The 24291-nt window shown below is 32.0% G+C and overlaps 3 protein-coding genes across 12 annotated transcripts; 2 read left to right on the forward strand and 1 right to left on the reverse strand.

The window, feature by feature from the left end:
• Nucleotides 1-5653: 5653 nt before the first annotated feature.
• LOC114418404 (ubiquinone biosynthesis protein COQ4 homolog, mitochondrial-like) lies at nt 5654-8990 on the forward strand. 9 transcript variants are annotated; one of them, XM_028383713.1, is made up of 6 exons: nt 5654-5796; nt 6445-6652; nt 7064-7154; nt 7286-7324; nt 7579-7788; nt 8292-8990. In XM_028383713.1, the coding sequence occupies exons 5-6, from the start codon at nt 7606-7608 to the stop codon at nt 8781-8783; spliced, it is 675 nt and encodes a 224-aa protein (XP_028239514.1). In that variant the 5' UTR covers nt 5654-5796; nt 6445-6652; nt 7064-7154; nt 7286-7324; nt 7579-7605; the 3' UTR covers nt 8784-8990. The 9 variants fall into 9 exon arrangements, with proteins under 9 accessions (XP_028239514.1, XP_028239511.1, XP_028239513.1 ...); XM_028383710.1 differs by having other exon boundaries at nt 7064-7324; XM_028383712.1 differs by lacking the exon at nt 7286-7324.
• A 3398-nt stretch (nt 8991-12388) lies between these two features.
• On the forward strand, nt 12389-18140 carry LOC114418403 (mitogen-activated protein kinase homolog MMK2). Its single transcript, XM_028383709.1, has 6 exons — nt 12389-12728; nt 13444-13573; nt 14303-14440; nt 15584-15916; nt 16662-16845; nt 17527-18140. Exons 1-6 carry the CDS (start codon nt 12568-12570, stop codon nt 17700-17702), a joined length of 1122 nt encoding a protein of 373 aa, XP_028239510.1. The 5' UTR covers nt 12389-12567; the 3' UTR covers nt 17703-18140.
• Nucleotides 18141-18230: 90 nt separating this feature from the next.
• On the reverse strand, nt 18231-23310 carry LOC114418402 (probable polygalacturonase). 2 transcript variants are annotated; one of them, XM_028383708.1, is made up of 6 exons: nt 23186-23310; nt 22692-23027; nt 21295-21415; nt 20598-20772; nt 20413-20483; nt 18231-19120 (listed from the first exon to the last, which is right to left on the reverse strand). In XM_028383708.1, the coding sequence occupies exons 1-6, from the start codon at nt 23219-23221 to the stop codon at nt 18411-18413; spliced, it is 1449 nt and encodes a 482-aa protein (XP_028239509.1). In that variant the 5' UTR covers nt 23222-23310; the 3' UTR covers nt 18231-18410. The 2 variants fall into 2 exon arrangements, with proteins under 2 accessions (XP_028239509.1, XP_028239508.1); XM_028383707.1 differs by having other exon boundaries at nt 20598-20778.
• Nucleotides 23311-24291: the final 981 nt, after the last annotated feature.

Consider the following 24291-nt stretch of genomic DNA (forward strand, 5'->3'; position numbering starts at 1 on the left):
GATCCATGGTGATATATTTTTGTATCTCTTCATATAGTTTAATTTGCTAGGATTCTTAGGAGGTATCTTGTCATAAATGCCTTGTTCTTGGAAGTGTGTGATTCATAACTTCTAGTTAGTTGGATCAAGGAAAACTATGGTCAGCACATTAGAAGAACTTGTATGTTCTAAAATTTGAACAATTAAAAAAAATAAGACTGTGCCAAAAAATTTCAGAAGTTGTCGGAAAGAATAGTTGGTGCAAGGGAGATATTTGGGCATCCAGATTAGTTTGAAAAAGAAATATATTTATTATTCATAAGTAATTACAAGAGAATCATATTTTATTTTAAAAATTATGTTTGTGTATCATGAATATGAAATGATGCGTTTAGATACTTTTGCATTTTTTTCAAAGTCTTTCTTAAGTCACCAGAATCTTGTATGTTCAAACATGAGATGATATTCAATCATTTTTTTAAAAAACTTTTTTAGCAATGTTCAAAGATTTTTCAGAACTACCAGATAAGAATTAAAATCAAAGATCCTCATTCGGTCCTATAAATTTGACATATATATTTTATGAATATTAATCAATCAAGTTGAACTTAAGTGCTCCAACCTGTGCTGCACGTTCTCAGCTGCTCTTCATATTTATTGGGAGTGGATAGTGGGAACTGGGAAAGAACCAAATAGCTAGGCAGATATTATTTAGTTACTAATAAACAAACACCATTGGTTGCAAGGCAATGTCTTCAAGAAAGTACTATATGATTATATTATATTCCAAGTGTTATTTAACAATTTCTTTTTCTATAAAATTATGAGGCAACATGACGTACGTCGAAGAAATGATGTTGTATCCTTGGCATATTCTCTCTTCTCTTGATGACCTATTAGTAGAAAGTTAGAAACTGATACAGTGATACGTGACTTTCTTGATTTGCTCTATTCAGTTAAACCTTTTTCAGGAAAAAAGAAAAAAAAAATGAAGTAATTAGTAGTAAGCTTTTCTCAGTTCATAGCCAAAGCCAACCATAACGACGTACGCTGTCTTTTTAAGTCACGAACTAACTTAGTAATGTGCTTTTCTCCAAAAATAAGAAAAATATAAGAAATTAATTTTTAACTATCTGTTGGAGAATATTCAACATACCAGGTAAATAAATTATTTTAATATTTATTTTGACATTCTCGAAATTTTACAAATATAATTACATCAAAAGATTATAAGAATATTAGTTTTCTTTATTCCTCATCACCTTTCAAACCTGCAGGTTATAAATTAGGATGGTTATCATTTTTCTTTTCTTTTTGTAGTCCTCTTTAAGTCAGTAGGACAAAATTTCAGTAATAAATGACGAATTTTCTATTTGCATGATATATAATGAGATTAAATGGTAAAAGTAAAACCATTCATTTTGATTAGAAAACAAGTGATGAATTGAATATTGTAGATTTAAATACAGCCAAGGTTACTAATGAAGAAGAAATTTGTAGGTACAAGAAGGAGTGTTAGGAAATCCTCGGTCCAACGCTGTATTGTTCAACATGTGCCATGTCATTTTGTCACCTTTGTCTTTCAACATCTATGACAACAATTAGCACGAAAATGTAGTGGTTAGGTGGAAGACAATTAATGGCGAGCCACATTAAAAGGTATAAAACTACAAATAATTAGGTTGTCTTTCAGTACTTGGTGTTCCTAAGAATCTCTCTATTTGAAAATTTTGATATGATTTATGATTGGAGATCTTGACATTGTTTACAAACTATTATCAGCCCTATCCCTTCATTTTTTTCTATAGCTTCATTTTGTTTGGCTATTAATGATCAAGCGACTCACATGCATGTGTACTCTTTGACCAACATAAGATTGTGGTCTTTCTTGGCTCATGCATGTAGCTGATATTCGGGTTTATGGCTTACTGTGTATTTGAGCGAGCACTTATAAAATTAATTTTGAGATATGATTTGGATAGCCTACAAATTCATGTCAAAAAGTATAGATAAGATAGAGGTAAGAGCATGTGTAGCTTCTACTTGACACATATCAGTTGCAGGAAACGAGTTGTTCTTGGTTTATCTTTGGTTTCTGTTTTCATATTATGTTATAAAAAAATATTTTTATGGTTTGAAAATTATATCTAGAATATAATGTTTGTTAATTGATTGAGAGAGTGTATATCTAGCCTGTTGGTAAAGATTACAGGAGCTAGCTAGAATATGACATGGCTTGCGTCAAAGGAAGCTAGCTAGCCACAATGGTTCATATATAATGCTAGACAATTTGGCATTGTGATGAAGTTTGGGAATCAGAAATTGTATTGGTGTGCAATTTTGAAGTTGCTCTTGATGGGAATGTGGTTGTTGTTGTCTTCATTATTTATAACTTATTTATGTTTAGATCTCTTAATGTGTATATTGTTGCTTTTACTACTTTATAAATATAATTATCTTTTGTTTTTCAAGAACAAGTCATCTCTGGGATAATATATTAAACCTTTCCGGAATCATGAGACCGGATAATAAATACCCAATTCGGATTACTGGTGAGTCCAGAGAATAATAAACAAAAACTATGTTACGGATTGATGCTTCTGAGAATAATAAATACGTAATCTGGAAAACTGAATCCGGAGCGCAATAAATAAAATACGTTACAGATTGATGCTACATAACTGTAAACAAATACTAGCGGATCAATTATTATTCTGAAAAAGTAAATGCATTTTGTATTGCAAGTTGGAGACACACGACTACACATCGAATAAGAAGGAGGTGTGGAGATACTTATTTGGGTAAAGACAAACTTAAGAGAAGGAAGGGCAACTTTGAGATGGTGCAGGTAGTAAAATAGAGGTGTAGGAAGCAATCTCCATAAACTTGGCTCAAACTTTTGGATAGGATAAAAAACAATTTTATTGAATTTTATAATAATTATTCAAAAATTCATCCTTAAAATGATTTTTTTTATTAGTTAACATGGTAAGAACTGTCAATTCACCAAAATTTAACTCTTTTTAAATATTCTCTTGTCAACATATAAGACATAAAAAAACATGTAGGTGTTAGACTCTTACGAAGTAAATCATAATCATATAATTCAAATAAATAAGTAAGATTAAATTTAACTAAAATATTTTTAATTATTTATGTATAAGTATATGATCAAGATTGATTATTCTTACATTTCACATTCTTGTTGAATATACTTAGGTTATGGGTTGGGAACAAGGTGGGATGGGAACAACCTGCATGAAAGGAGTTAAAAAAAAACTTGTCTTATTTATTGGAAAGTTGGCTTGTCAAGGCTAAAAAAATAAAAATGGATTGTTATGTTAGTGGGCTAAGGTTAACTCATAAAAAAATATTTTATATTCTTTACAAAGTTATATCCATATCAATTACATTATTTAGTTATCCAACTAAAAATCCATACAAAACATTTTCATATAAAATAAAAATAAAAATATTTTAATTTCTTTGGTTCATTCGTCATTACATTAATCTTAAAAATAACATTTTTCTTTCTATTTTTTTCAATTTCAGAACACTCAACTACACAATTTTCAAAACTAGGATTGGATTGGAAAAAAAAGTTATCTCACCTAAAATCTTAATCTATTCAAATTGGACAAAAAAGAGAAGAAGTAACAACTTGACTTGTGCCTAGATTATAAAGGAAATGATAAGGAAACATGATGAAATGAGAAGATTGCACCTAAAATGACAGTATCATTCATCATTATTAGTTGTTTGTTACTTGAGAAAGAAAGAGAAGTGAAAAGAAATAAAAAATTGCACGTTTCTCAACAACCTTTTCCTTACCTTGGTGGGCAAAAGAATAGGACCAAAAGGAAAAAAAAATGGTCTCGCCTAAAATCTTGACCCGCCTAAATTGGGCAAAAAAGAGAAGTTGCAACAACTTAACTTGTTGCATGGATTATAAAGCAAATGAAAATGAAACATAAAGAAATAAGAAGATTGCACCTAAAATGACAACATCATCCATCTCTACCTATTGTGTGTTATGCGAGAAAGAGAAAGAAATAAGAAAATTGCACGTTTCAGCAACATTTCCTCCCCTTGATAGACATAAAATAGGACTAAAAATGGGGGAAATGGTCTTGCCTAAAATCTCAATCCTCCCAAATTGGAAAAAAAGAAGTAACAACTTAACTTGTTACATGGATGATAAAGCAAATGGGAAGGAAACATAAAGAAATGAGAGGATTGGACCTAAAATAATGGCATTATCCATCTTTTTACCCGTTGTTTGTTACACAAGAAAGATAAGAAAATAGAAAGAAATGAAAAGATTGAATGCTTCTAAAAACTTTTCCTCCTCTTGTTAAGCATAAAAATAGGATCGGAAAGGAAAAAAGTGGTCTTACTTAAATTCTCAATTTGTCTAAATTGGGTAAAAAAAAAGAAGACCCACCAACTTAACTTCTTGCATGGATTATAAAGAAAATGCGAAGGAAACATAAAAAGAATGAGAAGATTGCACTTAAAATGACAACATCATTCATCTTTACCTGTTTATTGTGCGAAAATGAGATTGAAACAAAAAAAAAATTTGAAGATAGAATGCTTCTAAAAAAACCTTTTCTCCCCTTGGTTGGTACAAAAAAAATGACTTGAAAGGAAAAAAATTGTCCCAGATAAAATTCAATCCGTCCAAATTGGGCAAAAAAGAGAAGAACAATAATTTAATTTTGTTGCGTAGATTATAAAACAAATGAGAAGGAAACATAAAAAAAATGAAAAGATTGCACTTAAAATGATAATATCACCATTTTTTATCCTTTGCCAGTTACTTGAGAAAGATAAGGAAAACCAAAAGAAATGAGGAAATTGCATGTTTTTCAAAATTCTTTCCTCCCTTCCCCAACACGAAAACAAGGTCAAAAAGAGAAAAAAGATGAGTCTCACCTAAAATCTCAATATGCACAAATTGGATAGAAAAGTGAAGAAGTAACAACTTAATTTATTACTCAAATTACAAACCAAAATTAATGGACACACTATTAATGATTTCAATTTTTATACTTAAATAATATTTTTGAATAAAATACCACTCTCATACTTTACTTACAAAACAAATAATGTATTTTGTTGTCTTATTTATAAAAAACATAAATCCACTTTTAGAAGTATTAATTGTTAATTTTTTATACCCTTAATTTATTATGAAATGTATTAAGAAGATACTCACTCATTTCTCATGCAAGTTGATGTATTTGTAGATGAGTTCCTAATGTAACCACACTCAAAATTGAAAATAATCCATCCTTAAATTACATGTAGTGTCAATAAATATAATCATTACTTCCTTCAATCTTAAATCTATAAAAAAACCTAACTTATACTAATTAAAAAGTTAGTTAGAATCATTTAGTTGCACTAGTTTCATTAAAAAATATTCCTTTCTCTCTAAACTATCCATCCTAGAAATAAAAAAAAAGTTATTAAAAATAAAATCTCAATTAAACAAATTATAATTTGATATAGTTTCATTAAACAAGTATATTTGTTTATATTTAAGACTAGCATACAAAATATTTTATATTTAACTTTGTGTCCGAAAAGAATATTCAAACAATTTAATTCTGAGTATTTTTGAAATATAATTTAAACTTTCAAATTATTAATTTAAACTAATTTTTCTATTTTTATTCATCTCAATGATTATCTCCTTGTAAGTTCTAACCTTTTTTTTAGGGTATCTACCTGAAACTCTTCTCTTTGAAAGAGACGAAGGATTCGAATCTCTCTGAAACTTTTCTCTTCTCTTTGATTCTTCTCTACCAGGTATCCTTCTTCACCCTCTCTTCTCTGATTTCTGCAAAAGAATAAGGAAAGAAAAGAAGCTCTTATTTTCTATTTCGTGAGAATAACTGAAGTTAGGTTTGTGAATTAATTTCATAATCGGTGCCTTTTGCGAATTAATTTGGAAATCGGTGATTTTATTCGGTTTAATCGGTTTCTAGTTCGCCGATCTAGAGTGTTTGATGAGTTTTAGATGGTTTGACCTTTTTTTTTTCTTTCAATTAATTTTGAGATTTGCGTTGTTGAATTTGGCTGCTGTTGTTTGAAATTTTAACTTTTAAATTTTATATCTGGACATGTTTATAACTAGGATTGAAGGTTGAATTTTATTGTTCTAGTTTCTTTTTTAATTATTTATTTAGGTAAGGTAAATTTTAGACGCTATGGTTTTTCCCTTATCAGAATTTTGGTCCCAATAATATTTTGTGATTGGTTATTACAACTTCACAATGTTTTTGTCCCTCAGTGAAAATTATAAAGACTAAAATTTGAAACCCTTTATCTTTAGGAAATTTTGGTTAGTTGGCTGCTAATTTCTGATTCTCTTTAAGGTTTACATCTTGTAAGATTTAATTTTTGGTTTGGTGGACCTTTACAATATGGACACATACTAAACTAAACCATTTCCAGTGAATCTCACGGCAAGCAATCCAGCAGGTGTATGATGCCAAGCTTAACAAGTGAACCCAAAAATGTTGAAATCTTTGGTGTCTATGAAATCATAGTGAGCTGGTTTAGTGGTGTTGATCAAGCCCCTCACTTGCTCACCAAGACATCGGATTTGTTGTGTGCTACCTTAAACTTTTGGTGGCCAATTCTACATCTGAAGCTAGAAGAGGTAGAGTTGTCTAATGTTGATGATTAAGATGGCAATTACCAAGGGTCTCAATGGCTGAGAAATGCTTATTAATGTTGAAACTTGAAAGTCAATTTCACCTTTGATATATGAAGTGATGAGTCACAAGTGAACATAGATCTTGTCAAATGCAGCTTCTAGGAACTATTGGTTGGTTTGGTTAAATATTAGTCCACCAAATCTTATAAAGTAATAGCAGTATTTATTTGAAGTGAAAAAAATGGATTGGACAAAACCAATTTCTAGAAGTTTGGTTCAGTTCAGTTCTTACAGTTTTATCCCTCAATCATTGTTTGTGTCTTGTGTTTCTTTAATGGTTGTTAACTTTGGACTTTAGAGAATGAAGTAACCTCTGTCTTTCCTTATTTATTCTAATATAACCCTCGTGTGCAGTGTCCCTTCCCTCGATGGTAAAATAAGGCGAGACAGAGGTTTCTTCATTTTCTAAACTTTCCCTCTCGTTTTGATTCTTCAATCATTTCAGGTAACAACATCCTTCGTTCTATGCTTCTTTGCTTCCCAAAGAAATTAGGGTTATTATTTGCTTCTTTTTCTCTGTCATTTTGGTAATTAATCTGATAATCGATTATTTTCTTTGATTTCATGTGCTGAAAGTGTTTGATAAGGTTTTCATGTTCTGACATTTTTTTGCAGGTAAATTTTTTAGACTTGTGGTTGATAATTCGCTGTAGTTTTATGGTTTTTAAGGTTCCTATAATTAATTCCATACTAAAGGTTTTGGTTCATCATATTTCTCATTCTTGTTAATGTTAATGTCATTGTTATTTTTAATCTTAATGTTTATCATTCCCGTTAATTTGGTTTTGTTTATTCTCAATATGAGTTGAATCAAAATTGATGAATTTGTTTGGCTTTCCGAAAATAATGATGTGTTTGTGTTAGTTCAGATTGGCAAGTATAGTTAGTTATTTGCAATGATAGAAGGTGGTAGAATCTGGCTGAAGGCATGGCAGCAGGCAGCTGTGGCAGTGGGTTCCGCGGTGGGGGCGTTGTTGGACCCTCGAAGAGCAGATTTGATAGCAGCTCTTGGTGAGACCACTGGAAAGCATGCTTTTGAGAGAGTTCTACAAAGGATGAAGAGTTCCCCTGAAGGGAGGGTGGGTCAGTTTATTTTGTTCTACTCTTATTTGTTTTTGTTTTATGCGGATGTTTTCCTTGCCTGTGTTGTGTTGTTGAATGTTGAGTTCCCTTTATCATATATCACTTTTTTTTGGATGATCATTGGCATGCAATCATAATAGTCTGAGTTTAATTTTTATGCATTGTCAGAGTAAAAAAATTTCTATATAGTTAACCAATCAGAAATCATGATTGATATAACTTTTAAGGTAGTTATGGTAAAAGTCAACAGACTTATCATGTATTGTGATTTGTGATTATATAACAATGTAAAAGTGCATTAACTATTTACTCATAGTTTGTTTATTTTGGTGTAACAAAGTTTAAGATGAGGGGATGGTTTGCCCCTGAACTTACTGATAAAAGTGATTATAAATAGTTATCACTAAAATAATTGACATTCTTACTTTGCTTGTTGAAACATACAATTATATCACAGCAAAAACCAATAATTTTTTTTCCTCGGAATCCTGATTGATAGGCCTTACTATTGGAGCGCCCTCGTGTTGTTTGTGCAAAGGTAGGACATGCTTGGGATCTGCCAGCAAACACATTCGGTGCTGCCTATGCGAGGTTTATGGGATCTAGGAACTTTTCGCCAGATGATCGACCTCCTGTGCGGTTCATGGACACAGATGAACTGGCCTATGTAGCCATGCGGGCTCGTGAAGTGCATGACTTCTGGCATACCCTTTTTGACCTTCCTACTAACTTGATTGGGGAGACAGCACTGAAGCTCATTGAATTTGAGCAGATGGGCCTTCCTATGTGTCTGCTGTCCGTTATAGGGGGCACGGCTAGATTCAATGAAAAGCAGAGAAAATTGTTTTATCAGCACTACTTCCCTTGGGCCATTCGTGCTGGCATGCAATCGACTGATCTTATGTGTGTATATTATGAGCAACATTTTCATGAAGACTTGGAAGATGTTCGCAGAAAATTGCAAATTGTTCCTGCTCCCACTGTTCCTTAACCGTATTTGGACCAGATAAATTGTGCTCGAGTTTTGCAATCAAAATTTTGGAATAAAATCCAGTGTACAAGCTTTGCCTCTGAGATATAGTCAATGAGCATTGTATAGGTTGGATTTGATCATATGATCAGTAAAATAGACTTTTCATCACATATTGTATTTTTTTTTTCAACATATCCTGTTATAATTATTCTTGCAATCACTGGATTTGTCTATCTTATTGTCTAGGAGGTGTGCAAAAGCCTCTTATGAACCAAACTACAAAAAATCAAACTTAAAATAATTTAATAACCGAACCATTTTTAAAAAACAATTCAGCTACCTGAACTGATTTCCTAAAGGAAGTTGTTGAACTGGATCGAAACTTAAATACTTAATATCAAATTACATATTCTGGAGATTCTGAACCCATTGCTTCAAATTTACAAGCACTAACCTATCAGAACTTCGAATCCTGGCCCCAAATCATCTAGGTGAAGTCGATATCTCATACCCAAGGTTATGGCCTAGAGTGCAGAAAATACATGTGACCAAACAATAAATCCAGATAAGTTATCATACTATCTTAGAATATGGGTTAAGAGTCTAATCCTATAAAATTAACTGGTAAGGTGAGGATTTTTTAATTATTTGAGTTATATCTTTAGTTGTTGTGAGACTAAACACCCCCTTTCAATGCTTATTATTAAGGCAACCCAAAGAAACTGCAAGTAAGGCGGGCTAGAAGGGATCACAATTAAGGCATCACTCTAACACGGAGTGTTACTAGCTCACCTCATATGATTAAGTTTAGAAGCTTTCATGATTATAGGGAAAGCTATTTATTATTACTGGACGAAAAATGTGGTACGTTTCTGATGTTGCACTTGCACTTAACTGATATTTATGTTCCATCTGTGGCTTATGTTTATGTGTGAATTTGGGATGAAGTGCATCTAATGGGCTATGCAAGTGGAAACCTGGTTGTGTGTATACTGTTTGAGAAATAGATAAGCACTCTTTTTGCTGTATGCAAAGTTGTGTTTACTTATCTGGAATTTGTGTGTTTGCCTTGTGGGTTAATGTGACAGTGTTAGAGATGCTTGGATCCTAAATTTCATGGGACTCTGGCACAGTTTCAGAAAATATCTGGAACTGTTTGTGGTATATAATTCTGCTCTGTCTGCTTCAACTGTAATATTAATACATCATGCAGATGCAATATTAATATTTGAGAATTTATATGGTCTGAATTATTTTGTTTGCAACCTAAATGTTCAATAAATGCAAGATTTTTTAGAAAAAAATGGATATTGGGTTATATATCATGCAAATTTCTGATTCGTGCTTCATTGATTAATGGAACCTTATCTGTTTTGTATATCAAGCTTTCATTACTTTATTTTGGAGAGAAACAGATGAAGGTTATTTATTACCAAGGGTGTTAGTGGCGATTGACTCGTCAAATTGCTTTAGCATATGACAAGTCATTCTGCCTCGTTGATTCATTCCTGTTTTAAGGTATTCTGAAGATCTCTTTTGGGTTGACTGGTCATTCGTGAATTCATAATTGCCAACAATCATAGATTGTGCTACCTTTACTGGTTGCAGGAAAATTATTCAGATGCTATTTTTTCAAAATATGTGTTACTTCAATTTTGCTGACAATTGACTGGTTAAAAGGTGTAAACTTTGCATATTGCATCTTTTTATAGCAAAAATATGGACCAAAGTAAGCGAAACTAATCTTTTCAAATAAATTTAAGTCGCAAATTGTTAGTGCAACTCAGATACTTCAAGGGTTTGTCCCATAATTATAGTATGATAGTTTTTTCATGCTTCTTATTTCTGTTACCATAGTATGATAGTCTCTTCATGATTCTTATTTCTGTTACCATATTATTGTTAGATATTATATTAGATTTTGTACAATAATAATCATGGAATGGATCATAATATGAATTGGATAAGAACATCAAGAGTATTAGAGTTTTCATATGAGGACAGCCTATATTTTCGAGGCATGTCTTATGGATTTTGTCTCTATTCATTTTTGGACCACAAAGTGGGAAAGTTTCTATCTTTTGCAAATTTGCTTTGCATTAGAAAACACAGATTTTGATTAAAGGAAAAATGAACATTGACTATAAAATTTACTGATAATTTGTATTTTATTCCTTCAGAGAGTTTCCATTTTGATAGCGCCATTTTGCTCAACTTTGTTAGAATGATGGTTCAAATTAAAGACTAGACCAATTCCAGTCGTGTGCTACGTTGATGAGGACTTGACTTTGTATTTATATCGTTTTTGAGTTGTATTTTTATCGTTAATCTTGAAACTTCTTTGACTTGACTTTGATTAGTGCAAATTATATTAGCAATTTATGAAAATATGGCAAATACAAACATGGTGTTTTCTTAAATAAAATAACGTTTTTTATACTGTTTTTTACGTGCGCATTACTTTACATGACAGAAGAAGGCTATAGGATCAGGAGAATAAATGTTAAAAAAAAATCAAATATGTCTAAATACTTAAATATGTGAGATTTTTTTATTGAATGATTTTATTTTATTTATCAAAGAAGAAAATGTTTTTTTAAAATAATGTTATAATGTTATTGATGTAAAACTTCTAGACCATATGGTTGTGCATTAATTGAGTAACCGGAATATTTTATCTGTGGTAAATGTTTTAAACACTTCGCAAGATTAAAAAAATTTAAATAGGTGGCATTACATGAGAAGCTGATTATATATTTCCACAAATAAAAAATAATGGTTTACTTCTTTACCCATGACTATTATTTAATAGTAGTATTAACCTTTCTATATATATTTTTTATTTCTCTATTCAACACCCTATCATGGGTTTGAAAATAAAATAGAAAGTATCTCGTACAATCGTACCTGCATTGCAAGTGCATAAACTAGTTGCTAAATTGGAGTTTTGCATTGACCAAACCAAAGAAAAAATTGGAGCTTTGCTATCTTTTTATTTTAAAAAAAATGTTTAACAGGTAAATAAAACAACAACTTGATATTCATGCAATTTATTTAATTTTACATCAGAAACATGAAAAGAATATATTTATTTATTTAATATTAAAAGTTGATTTATCACATAGCAGTCATTATTTAATTACCAATCAAGGCAATTATAGATATCCACAGTGTACCAACAAATTACAATATATGCATACACATTGTTAATTTCCGTAAAAATAATACTACTATAAAAATCATCAAACAATAATAAACTACTAGACTAATTAGACAATTAATTTTTTAAACTTGATATTAACAAAAAGTTATTCAATAAAAAAATATGATTAATCTTTTTTGCAATCGTGAGCCAGTATAATATGTGATATTTTTCTCACAGTATAATTTTTTTTTATATTTATGAATCAATCAAGATTTTAAACTTGGATGATGTTAAAGGACACAAAAGGATATTTAGCTATGTAAGCCATTGTTGGTGATTTAAACGAAAAGGAAAATGAAAATAGTAATAAAAAAATAGGAGAAGAAACTAAAGGAATGGAAGTGGAAAATCACAGACAGCACACCAACGTTGATGCAAAAGAAGTAAAAAGAAAAGTCAATAAGTTCACGGGTTCACACATGCGTGTCCGCTTGAAAAGTCTCATGTCCTTCAAACTCAAGTGTAAGAAAGTTAGCTCCTTTTTCACTCTGAATTACCCTTATTTATTTTGGGTCTCTCCTCTTTCTTCTTCCCACTTCTTAGTTTTGGTGTTGAATTGAGTTGAGAAGAGAAGAGGTCATAGACACAACACAAGACATGTCTGTTGTTGAGTCAGGTGAACACGACAACATCAGAGGAGTACCTACTCATGGTGGACGCTATGTTCAGTACAATATCTATGGCAATCTCTTTGAAGTTTCCAGAAAGTATGTCCCTCCTATTCGCCCTGTGGGTAGAGGCGCTTATGGTATTGTTTGGTAAGTCAAAGACTCTTTTTTGCTGAATTTATTAGCATTTGTTTTTTTTTCTGTTGTTGGTTTCATTTATATATTTATTTTGTAAAGGAGTGTCCTTGTTTTGAGCTGACTTAAGGAGCAAGGACTAGTTTTTGCTACTGATCGATCAAACCCCTTTTGTTAAGAATTAACTTTTTTGTTTTAAAATTGTCATTTTAAAAAAAATTTAAGTTGATGTTTGGTCTGTTTGTTGAGTGAATGAAGATTGAATTGGTTATTTTGGTTTGATGATGATGAATACCACTTTTAAGCTTGTATTTTTCTTATTTGCTTTTAAGATATAGGATAATTACCAATTTGCCTCGTCTTGATGGGATTCATGAGCTGAATCATATGTTACTCCTTAGATTAGTATCTTTGTAGTTTTTAAAATGGCGGCCAATTGTCTAATTAGATATACTGATACAATTCTGCTTAAGTCAAAGTGGAATATCAGATGTGGTCGTTCTTCCGGTATCTCTGTGTGCTCATGACTTAATTCAACATTGATGCTGTTAATAGCATAGTTCTTGGTATTTGATGGCTCAATTACGTGGTGTACAATGTATGTGTTGTGGATGGTTTATTAAAATCTGGGGTCTGACTAGGAGTAGGAGTTCACTTTTGTTATCCATGTGACATAGACTTTCTGTTAGCAAGGACGTGAGGAACACTATTAATTTTTTGTTTCCTTCAGCGCTGCTGTAAATGCAGAGACAGGTGAGGAAGTTGCCATTAAGAAGATTGGCAATGCATTTGATAACAGAATAGATGCCAAAAGGACCTTACGAGAAATTAAACTTCTTCGGCACATGGATCATGCAAATGTAAGTTTGATACTAATTTACTTGCTGTCTGATATTATACACCTTGTTTTCCTCAATGTTATTGTTTATTTTCATCTGTGACAGTGTGAAATTTTCCTATTTGACTAACTATTTCTTCCTTTCTTTGCTTCTTACCCCATTTTCTGTTGCATCTGTAAAACCTTTGATCTGTAATATTTAATTTTGCGTACTGAACAAGTGATACAGTGCAACATCCTGTGGTCAAATATGATATACATGATATTTTCGTTTGATGTGTAGATTTGTGCTCTGTTGGGATGAAATTTTAACAAGCTAAACAACTTAGTCAATGCTATATGTCTATCTCCATATTCTTACAATCTCAATTTAGCATGGTCAAACATGTTTTTGAATAAAGTAAAATATATCATAAAGAGTATCACATTATGCTTGAGTAGGAATTTCTTGATATCATTGCTCTAATTTTATTCAAATGTTTTGTTTATGATTCAATGCAGATTGTGATTAGCTTTACTATGAAAATTTCATTTATTAAAGTCAGATTATGTTAAAATCTTTTGATCTAAGTCTTAGAAAATACTTGTTTAGTTGTCAGTCAGTCTCTAGCTATATTAGCCTAGTGGTCTCTGATTCATCAAATGTGCTTGATTGGATTTTCCTCATTGTATTTTGCTTCTAAAATCTTTGTTAGCATTTAACTTGCAAAGTGGACTGACTGCTTGCTTATCAATTATTTCTCCAATGCAGATTATGTCCATTAAAGATATTATACGTCCTCCACAGAAGGAAAACTTCAATGATGTGTACCTTGTTTCTGAGTTAATGGACACAGATCTGCATCAAATAATACGTTCTAATCAGCAATTGACTGATGATCATTGTCGGGTTAGCACTTTAACTACTTTTAGCATATGACTTTTAATCATACTTAGTTGAAAGACTTTATAGCTAATGGGTTGGTTAGTGTATCCTCCTTTGGCTGTATTTTTGCACAAACTGAAGATAAAACAAAATATAATGGGATTGAGTAGATGTACTGAACATATATATCTCTGTGGTCTTAAGTGTACAATATTGCACACTTGTCATGCAGTTCCATCTGAGTTTGATAGGCCTGACTTTCACTTTTTTGGTTTTTCCTGTCAAACTGAAATAGTGCTTTGTTTGTAGCTGTGCAATGTTGTGACAGCAACAATAATGTAGTGGCATTGCTCTTACTTTCTGTGAAGTTTTACTTCCAAAATCATGTCAATGGTGTAAATAAATTTCACCCAGTATGTTTTAAACTTGAGACTACTATTGATTTTGTATTGACATAAGACATGAACTTGTGTCACTTTTGGCCTGAATTTATTGGCTTACCTGATTTTTCTTTTTACCTTTGCATGTAAACTTTATATGGTAGCCACTCTCAAAAGTGTAGACCTATTATTAACTTTTATTTGAGCAATTCTTTACGGATTTTTTTTACATCTTGTACCTTTGTTTTTGGTCTTGATTCTTGTTACATCATTCCATTGTCATTAATGAACTTTGAATATGAGAAAGATTATGCTTTGGTTTTCATCACTGATATTTGTGGACAAAATTGTGTTCTGGTTATGTTTAAAAATTATATAAATCTGTGCTGGATGTGTATAATGTTCATTTTCTCTACAACAGACAAGTGAAAACATTTTAATATGAATTAGCTTTACAATTTACATTAATATCCTGAATTACCTTTGACTTTACTCAGTAATTTTATTCTGCTTGTTTTGAATTAAATTGGTACGTGACATTCATGGTTATATGTAACAATAGATAAAATGTAATTATACTTGGGAACAAGAGCTTAAAAGCTTGTAGACTGGGTGAAGCTCGGTTTGTGTACTAGGTGATGTAGGTCTCCTACCTCACTTGTGTGGTCCACACCATCTATTTCGCTGCATGGACTTCATGTGGTCTTTAAGGCTTCAGGCACTGTAGCATAATTCTTATATTTTCTTTCTTACAGACACTCATAAGAACTTTTTTTTTTTGCCCCAGTATTTTCTGTATCAATTGTTACGAGGGCTCAAATATGTACATTCAGCAAATGTTTTGCACCGTGATCTAAAGCCTAGTAATTTGCTATTGAATGCCAATTGTGACCTTAAGATTGCGGACTTTGGTCTTGCTAGAACTACATCTGAAACTGACTTTATGACTGAGTATGTGGTCACTAGATGGTACCGTGCTCCCGAATTGCTTCTTAATTGTTCAGAATATACAGCAGCCATTGATATATGGTCTGTTGGTTGCATACTTGGTGAAATCATAACCAGACAACCACTCTTTCCTGGCAAAGATTATGTTCATCAGCTGAGACTTATCACAGAGGTATTATTAGCTTGATTTCAAACTCCTGAATTAGCTAGCATAATTATATTAAGACTGATTATGTTCTTGTTTGTTTGTATTTCTTTTCTCTCTTTTAGAACTGGATGTTGGACCTATTTACAAATTAGAGTTCCAACTTCTACAGATTTATGTGATTGTAAATTTTGGGTGTCAAGCTTTGCTAAAATGCTGTCGGTACCTTTATTTTTAGCCCTTGGGTTATTTCTGTCCATATCAACCTCTTGTTAATCTTGTTGCTTCAAGAGTTAGAAATTTTTTTCTAATAAAGAGGGAAATGTAAATGGGAATGATGTCTAAATGGAAAACTAGGAACATGAATCCCAGTTTTGAATTTCAATTTTTTTTAAGTGCTTAGTTTTTATTTATGGGACATGGTACGTTTGTTCCTTGCCATACAATAATTTCTCCAGATGACCATAGCATATTGCTATGGAAAAACATTGATAGTTGTACTCTCTTTGGCTCTACGTTTGTCCCCTTGGTTCCTTTTTTACTTTTTGGGAACATAAGGAAACCATACACGTGAGAGATGAAACTTGATTATATTAAGAATGCTTATCATTAACTCATTGTGTTCTAGCTTGCTGCCAACTTAGTTGCAATCAATAGATTCAGATTATGCAGTTTCCTGGTAGAATGCAAATTCCCATTCTCCGATCCTTTTCAGATCTCTTTCTGATTTAAAATGAACTCTACCATGACAATTTTCTTTTCTTTCAAAAAGCTGATAGGTTCACCCAATGATGCCAGCCTTGGATTTCTACGAAGTGATAATGCTCGTAGATATGTAAAACAGCTTCCCCAATATCCAAAGCAAAACTTTTCTGCTAGATTTCCCGACATGTCTCCTGGTGCAGTTGATTTGCTAGAGAAGATGCTCATCTTTGATCCAAACAGGCGAATTACAGGTAAAATGACATGCAAAACTTTTTCCCCCAGTTTTATTGAATGGCTACAACTTATTATTCCTGGAGCTGTATATGAATTGTAATGATATTGGGACAGCTATTGTTCTGAAAGATCAAGTTATGAAAACTGACAACTTTAGCACCAACAAGTACCACAAGAAGCAAAACAGGAAATATAATTAAAATCTGAGGGTACCAATTAAAATTTTGGGATAATTTTTTCTTATTTTGTTTTGAAGGAACCCTTGCAAATCTGTGTAGTGTTTGCTGGCCTCCAATGATTTTTTTAGTTTAGAACAACCAGATCAATGGAAAATTTGATTTTCGTTCATGTGCCCTATGCTCATTTCTAGTCAAAATTTGTATGCTTGTCTTGAACGTTAGGTCACTGTGTATAATAACATGTAAGGATCCAATTGCAAGGTATGAGATTTGAGTCTACATCGTGTGGGATTGTGTTATAGGGTTTATAAGACCTTGGGGGCATGGGCTCTCCGACTACAAGAGTAAAACTTTGTGGTGTGGTTCATAACATTAGTGTAAAGTCCAACTGGTGTTGTGAATTCATTATTTTTCTCATGTTTCTTGACAATATATATACCAGTGGTTTTTAATAAAAAAAAAGGGGATTCTTTTTTTGTATGCGCTTTTATTAATTGTACCCCACTTGATTCTTTTCAGTTGATGAGGCGTTGAGCCACCCATACATGGCACCTCTCCATGACATCAATGAGGAACCTGTTTGCACCAGACCTTTCAGTTTTGACTTTGAGCAACCATCATTCACTGAAGAAGATATCAAGGAACTCATCTGGAGAGAATCTGTGAAGTTCAATCCTGTTCCACCAGTCTACTGAGATTTTGTATTTATGTTGTATATGCTTAGTGGATTATCTGATGACTAATATACATTTTATGATCACTACTTGGCAAGTTGCAGCGGACACAAGATATGAAACATATTGGAGATACTGAGATTCACTGAACTTGTTGTAGGTTTCTTACATTTCAGTCTCATCTCAGATTCTTGGATAATCATATGTTGAGATGTACTGAGGAAAGGATCAGAATATGTTTCAGCAGAATATCCTAAAGCTCCAACTCCTTGTTGTACTTCTATCCTTTTTAGATTCAAGGACCATGGTTAGTGCACTGAACTGTCTTGCCAGTTTTTCTATCCTTTACACCAAGAAAAATACACAAGAAAACTTTTCATTTGTGGGGACAGACATTATCCCATATTCCCATTGTATGACATTTAAATTAAATGTAATGGTTTGTTAGAGTATTCCAAATAATTTAAACAATTTCCTATGTCAGACATATCTTGTATAGTGGTCCTCTTGACAGAACAGAACTAGCAAAATTTGATTAATGCAACAGCATAATGCTTGGGCTCAAACAACCATAAAGCCATTTCTAAAATTAACTTATAGAGCGATAAGAAAATTGTTTCATTACGAGACCGAACATTCATTTCTCATCTTGAGCAATGATTTCTGGATGAAATGGGAAAGACTGGCCTTAAATAAATAACTAGAAGACACATCTTAAAACAAGTATAGTCATGCATGCTTCATAATGTAAGCACACTTCTTGAGCTCCAACATATCAATTGGTAGATTCCCTTGGGGAAAATCACATGCTTTGATTTTCTCAGGCCCTTGATCAGGCAAAGAATTGCATGGCTTAGGAGTCACACCACTTGTGATCCCTTCAATATCAGTGCATGTCCAAGGCTGTTTCTTGGCCTTGGCTGCCATGCCAATTGTCACATTGGCAATGCAGATTCCAGTGAAGGGATCATTGGAGATTCCTTCCAACCTTGCAGCCATGGTGACATTGTCAGCCACCACATCTCTATAGTTGATGCCATTGATCTCAGGCAAGGCTTTAGGATCATAGTGGCTATCAGCATGTGAACCATAGTTACCAGTCATCCAAAATACCCATTTCATGGTGTGCATGGTCATTCTCTTGACATATATGTCCTTCACATACCCTCCTCTTCCTACTGCTGTCTTAATTCTGACTCCTGATTCTGTGTGGATGGCTGTGATGTCCTCAGCTCTGACATCTTGGATTCCACCTGACATCTCACTCCCCAAGGCAATGGCTGCACTTTGTGGAGAAATGCATGTCAGCCTTCTGATCACTAGTTGTTTTGTGGGCCATCCAAACTTTATGCCATACTCATCCCACCCACTTTTCACTGCCACACAGTCATCCCCAGAAACTATGTAGCAGTCTTCAATTCTGGTATTTGTGCAAGAATCTAATGCCAAAATAAAGAGTGTTAATAAAGAAACATTAATAATATATCAATCAACTTAATTATCCAACCCTGTACTTGTGTCCTATACATCGCAGCTTGATTTGGTTCGATTTTTCATCAAAAAATAATATGAATCAAACTTAAAAAATATATATGATTCAGTCTTCATTTAAAATAAAATTCGAATAAAACCAAATCAATATTTTATAGTTTGGTTTTTATTATTTTTACTAAAATATTATTTCGCTAAAATTTATATTTTTTTTTCAATTTTTAAATTAAATCATATTAATTTTTTTTACTAATAGCAATATATGTAATTTATTAATATGCTAAACCTTCAACAATAAATTCTATGAATTTTTCATCAATTTTAAACCAAACATATCTTTAAAAAGTCGTCTGAAAAAGAAAGTAATATACATTATATAAATTAGTATATATAACACTTTATAACACTTTATAAATTAGTATATATAACACTTTATAAAACTTTGAAATTTTAATGATATACACATAAAATATTTAACACTAAAATAATATAAGTGTTAGTATAAATATTGTAGTTTGATTATGTTTAAAAAACACAAATCAAACCAAATTGATTGATTTAAAAAAAAATTATCCAAACAAATACATAAAAAAATCAATTTAATTCGGTTGTCTGTTTTTTATTGGTTTTCAATTTTTATTTGAAATCGATTTGAATTTGACAACACTACCTATACATAAAACCATTTCAACCACTTTTCAAGAGTTAAGAAATTTAGTTAAACTAATTAGTAATATTAAATTTATCAATAATTTATATTATTATTTTTATATCGCAAATTATATTCTTTTAATTTTTTCCATCTAATTAATTTATGTATTTCTACCTAAGGATAGTTTTGTAAAAAAAAAAATGACATATCATATCAACAAAAACGATGTATCCTGTTACATATTTTTTTCTCTTAATTTTCTTCTCAGTTTTAAAAATTTACTTGTTTAATTTATTTTTATCTAATGAAATAAAATATTTACTATCCTTTCAATTTATTGTTATTTAAATTTTAAAATACTTATATGATACAACATACAAGAAAACATATCAGTTGCATATGGGGAGAGAACGTGGAAAAAGTTAAAAAAAGAAGTAATTTTTATCAAATAATCATGTGTAAATAATTGAATTAATATTAACATTTACGTAAAATCAAATAGTCAAAACTAATTCGTTTTTCATTTTTTACTTGATACACTCTCTTCACATCCACATATATACAAGAAAATAATCTTCTGATGCTCACCTGGATTAATGCCATCTGTGTTTGGAGATGGGACAGGAGCGATGATGGTGAGGCCCTTAATAATAATATTGCTGTATAGTGTTGGGAAATTTGTTATAATCTTGAAATTGGAAAATAATGCTTCTGTAACGTAATCTCGAAGGCATTTATAACTTGAATAAGACTATATGAAAGGCAATAGTTACCTGCTATAAACAGGATGAACATTCCATGATGGAGAATTTAGGAGGGTTAAATTGGAGATTTGAATCTGGTCTGAGAACATTAATTCAATCAAGTAAGGGCGAGTGTACTTCAACTTTTTCTTGTGAAATTTCTGCCACCAAAATGCTCCTTGACCATCTATGGTGCCATTGCCACCTATCACTAAAATAGTCATAATTTCCTTCATACTAAGATCAATCAACAAGCACAAACAATGATAAAATTATTTAATCCATAGTTAACAATTTAATATAATATCAAATTTATTGTGAAGTTGATATTTAAAAAATTTGTCATTTAAGCAATCATCATACGTGACCAAGAAAGGGATGGAGTATGATCATTGGCCACACAATATATCATTAACCATTAAACAAATGATTAACCAGCTTGCTCTTCAAATAACTATATGTCTAATTTGACTCAAAGTAGCTCTTGAGAGACTACACTGAATATAAATATTAAATTAAACAATCAACTAAAAAATACGAGTCTAAAATGACCGAAACATAAAATGTAATGAAAAAAAAGACGCCTAATTAATAGAGTACGTTGAAGAATAGCAAGTTTGGCAAATTGAATTCAAAATTTTGATGCATAGCACATGTTTGCTGAAAAAGGTTCACCAACCCTTAACCACTTAGTTTGATAATAGTTTCCTGCAACTTTTTTCCATACCTGTCACAATAACATCAGTGAGGTTTGTTCCAAATATGAGGCTAGTGTACCTTCCTGCTGGTGCGTCTCTTCCTCTACCGTATGATGGGAGTGGTTCGATCGCAGGCCACTCACTAATATCCTAAACCAATTTATATTAATTAATTAATTAGTATTAATACAAATAAAACTTTGGTTAGTGGTGTCACACATGAAAGAAAGAAAGTGCTGAAATGTGCTACACTAGGAACTGTTGCCCAATAAACAAATGACAAAAAGTGTATTGGACCACACTGTGGCACTGGCAGAGTTAGTTTCTAGGAGGAATAAACCAAAAGTGCCGGGATTAAAGGTTCCTTTCCCATGGAACCCAATTTGTCATTAAGTGAGTTTTGTGATCAGTTTTTACTTGATCAAAGGTTGAGGAGTTTGTAAATTGCTTTCACAAGTTACTTAACAATTTTGCTTTGATAGCATAGTTTTCTAGTAACAGTACGAAGTGAATAACCTTGTGACACATTTGAATTTCACTTATTTAACATCTTACCTTATCTGTAACTCAAGTGAATCCCTTTAAAAACGTATATTTCCAATTTCATCAATAAGTCAAGAGTCTATGACTCTATGACAGTGACAAATAACAAACTAGTTTTTTTTTTTCTTTTAATTTTAATGACATTTAAGAAATTATAGCCTGAGTATAAAACCAAGAACATATTATTAATTTTCCATTGGTGAAGTCCACTCACATAATTTCTTTAACCTTCCGCCTAACGAAAGCTTAGAGCATCACTTCCTTGACTTATTGTTTGTTTTGTTTTTTTTGTCAAACTTGGAAAATAGAATAGTTCTCCCCAAATTCTGTCAAAAAGGAAAGGTGCAAGGAAAGGGTAGATGAGGCCAACTGGGTGAAACAACAGCATTAGTTCAAATACTAGAATCAGTAGAATAATTTTTTCCACTACTAACAAAGGTTATGGAGGGACGATAACACATGCTTGAAGGCATACAGAGAACTGCTACTTGTGGTTATTTAGTCCTTAGGAGGACATACTATTGTCACAGCAATGAAAAAAAAAATGACAGAAATCAGTTAAGATTTCTGGACACGTACAAAGAAGGTTACAAGAAATGCTTATGAGGAATGCAGATTAGAAGATTTCTAGTCATATAAAAGGATAGAAGGAGGAGACCAAGAAGAATGTTAAAACTTGAAATAAACTATTCAAAAAATCTTACAATGAATAATATTTGAGAGGATTTGATTCTTAACCGAATCTAATGATGTTATGTAATCCATATAGCCGATTTCACCTAGAGAAATAGGACTATAGTTGTTGCAAATCCAGAAATTTGTCATGAGTTTCATATTAGTGATTACTTAGTCATCAAAGAACGAACATAAATGAAATAGATACCTGAGATGCAAGAAGAACAGCATCTTTGTTTAGATATAAAGTGAAGTGGCTGATTAGACTAAAACTCCCTGTAAGCCACTTCCCAGCAGGAACATAAAGTTGAGCCCCTCCTTTTGAAGCATACTGACTCAGATGACTGATTGCAGACTGAAATGCCTTTGTGTTTGATGTCTTTCCATCTCCAACACCACCAAAATCAGTCAATGAAGCACTATGAGTCCTGCAATTTATAGCTTCGTACTTAAAGGAAGTACCAACAGTTTTGACTTTTCTGCTCTCAGCTACCTCTGAGCTCAGCAGTGTCACCAAAAGGACAGCACAAACCAATCTAATTACCTGTAAAACAAATCACATCCCTTAGAAAGGAAAGAAATGTAGAAAATGAAGGTGTACATATGTAGCTCTACATAAAAGTTTATATATGCAGGAAAGAATTTCATGACATGTAGACCAGAATGCTACTTAGAATGACAGAGGAGGAAAGAGGGTCTCACCTGTACCCTCATGTGATCTTTCCACAAGAGCTCCATTCTAAGAAAAGGCACTTTGGTATTTGTTTGAGGTGTATGTGAAGACTAAAGAAGCTATGTTAAGTATTTATAGGGGAAGCTTAGTTACGGCTAATAGGTTCCTGAATTCTCAAAATTCAAAAGGAGGATGATTATTGTTTAGGAACTGTTTAACAAAATAAGCTTTTATTGTTTTACGCTCTATAAAATAAATTGGTAACTATGCCTATAAACTACTCTGTAAAGTCCCCAAGTTGGAAGAAAGAGTATACACCAAATACTCTTTGGTAATTCTTCAACACAAAACATGTAGTCCATGCGTATTTGTCATGTCTAGGAGCCATGATGTACCCAAAGAATGATCATCGATTTGTTGCGTGCAAGGCTTCAATCTTAGTTGCAACTTTGAATAGGAGTTGCCTATTTTTCTCCTAATCCATGAGTGGATTCTTTATTCTTTCCATTTGCTTTGAAGGTTTTGCTTTGTTAGAACCTATTAAGGATAAAGGAATTTGATTTTGATACATAAGAATCGAAGTCAAGTACTTAGAAATTTACAAAATTCATATCTTAGTAAAACAATTGAGCTATACTCCCATATATCTTATTGGACATTAATTATATGAAATTATAAACCGTTACATTTCTCTAATCGATGAAATGTTTGGCATTGAATTGTGTTCAAGCATTTTTATTTATAAGAATTGACTATATTCAATTAACATTATGGCTTCATTTCCCCTTACTTTCTCTCCAGACCGTACATAATTTATAAAGTAACGCTATATTTTCTAATAAAATCCTCTTATTTATTCTCTTGTTTTAAAGTATTAAATGAAAAAAAAACAATTAATATCATAAACCGTTTTAGTTAATGTCTAACCTGGAGTCTTTGACAAACATTCATACAGTACTTAATAGTTTCATGCGATGTCCACAACAGCGCGCTCTGGTCAGAAACTGTTTTTATGAGTTCACATGAAACAGTCAAACGATAGATATGCTAATTTTGAATGTTGATGCGTTGCTATGTCAAATTCACGACTCATTTCTATTATTGCTGCCGTCACATTATTACGAAATGTTAACAG

This window comes from Glycine soja, chromosome 7, assembly GCF_004193775.1.
Source record: "Glycine soja cultivar W05 chromosome 7, ASM419377v2, whole genome shotgun sequence".
Classification (NCBI taxonomy): Eukaryota; Viridiplantae; Streptophyta; class Magnoliopsida; order Fabales; family Fabaceae; genus Glycine; species Glycine soja.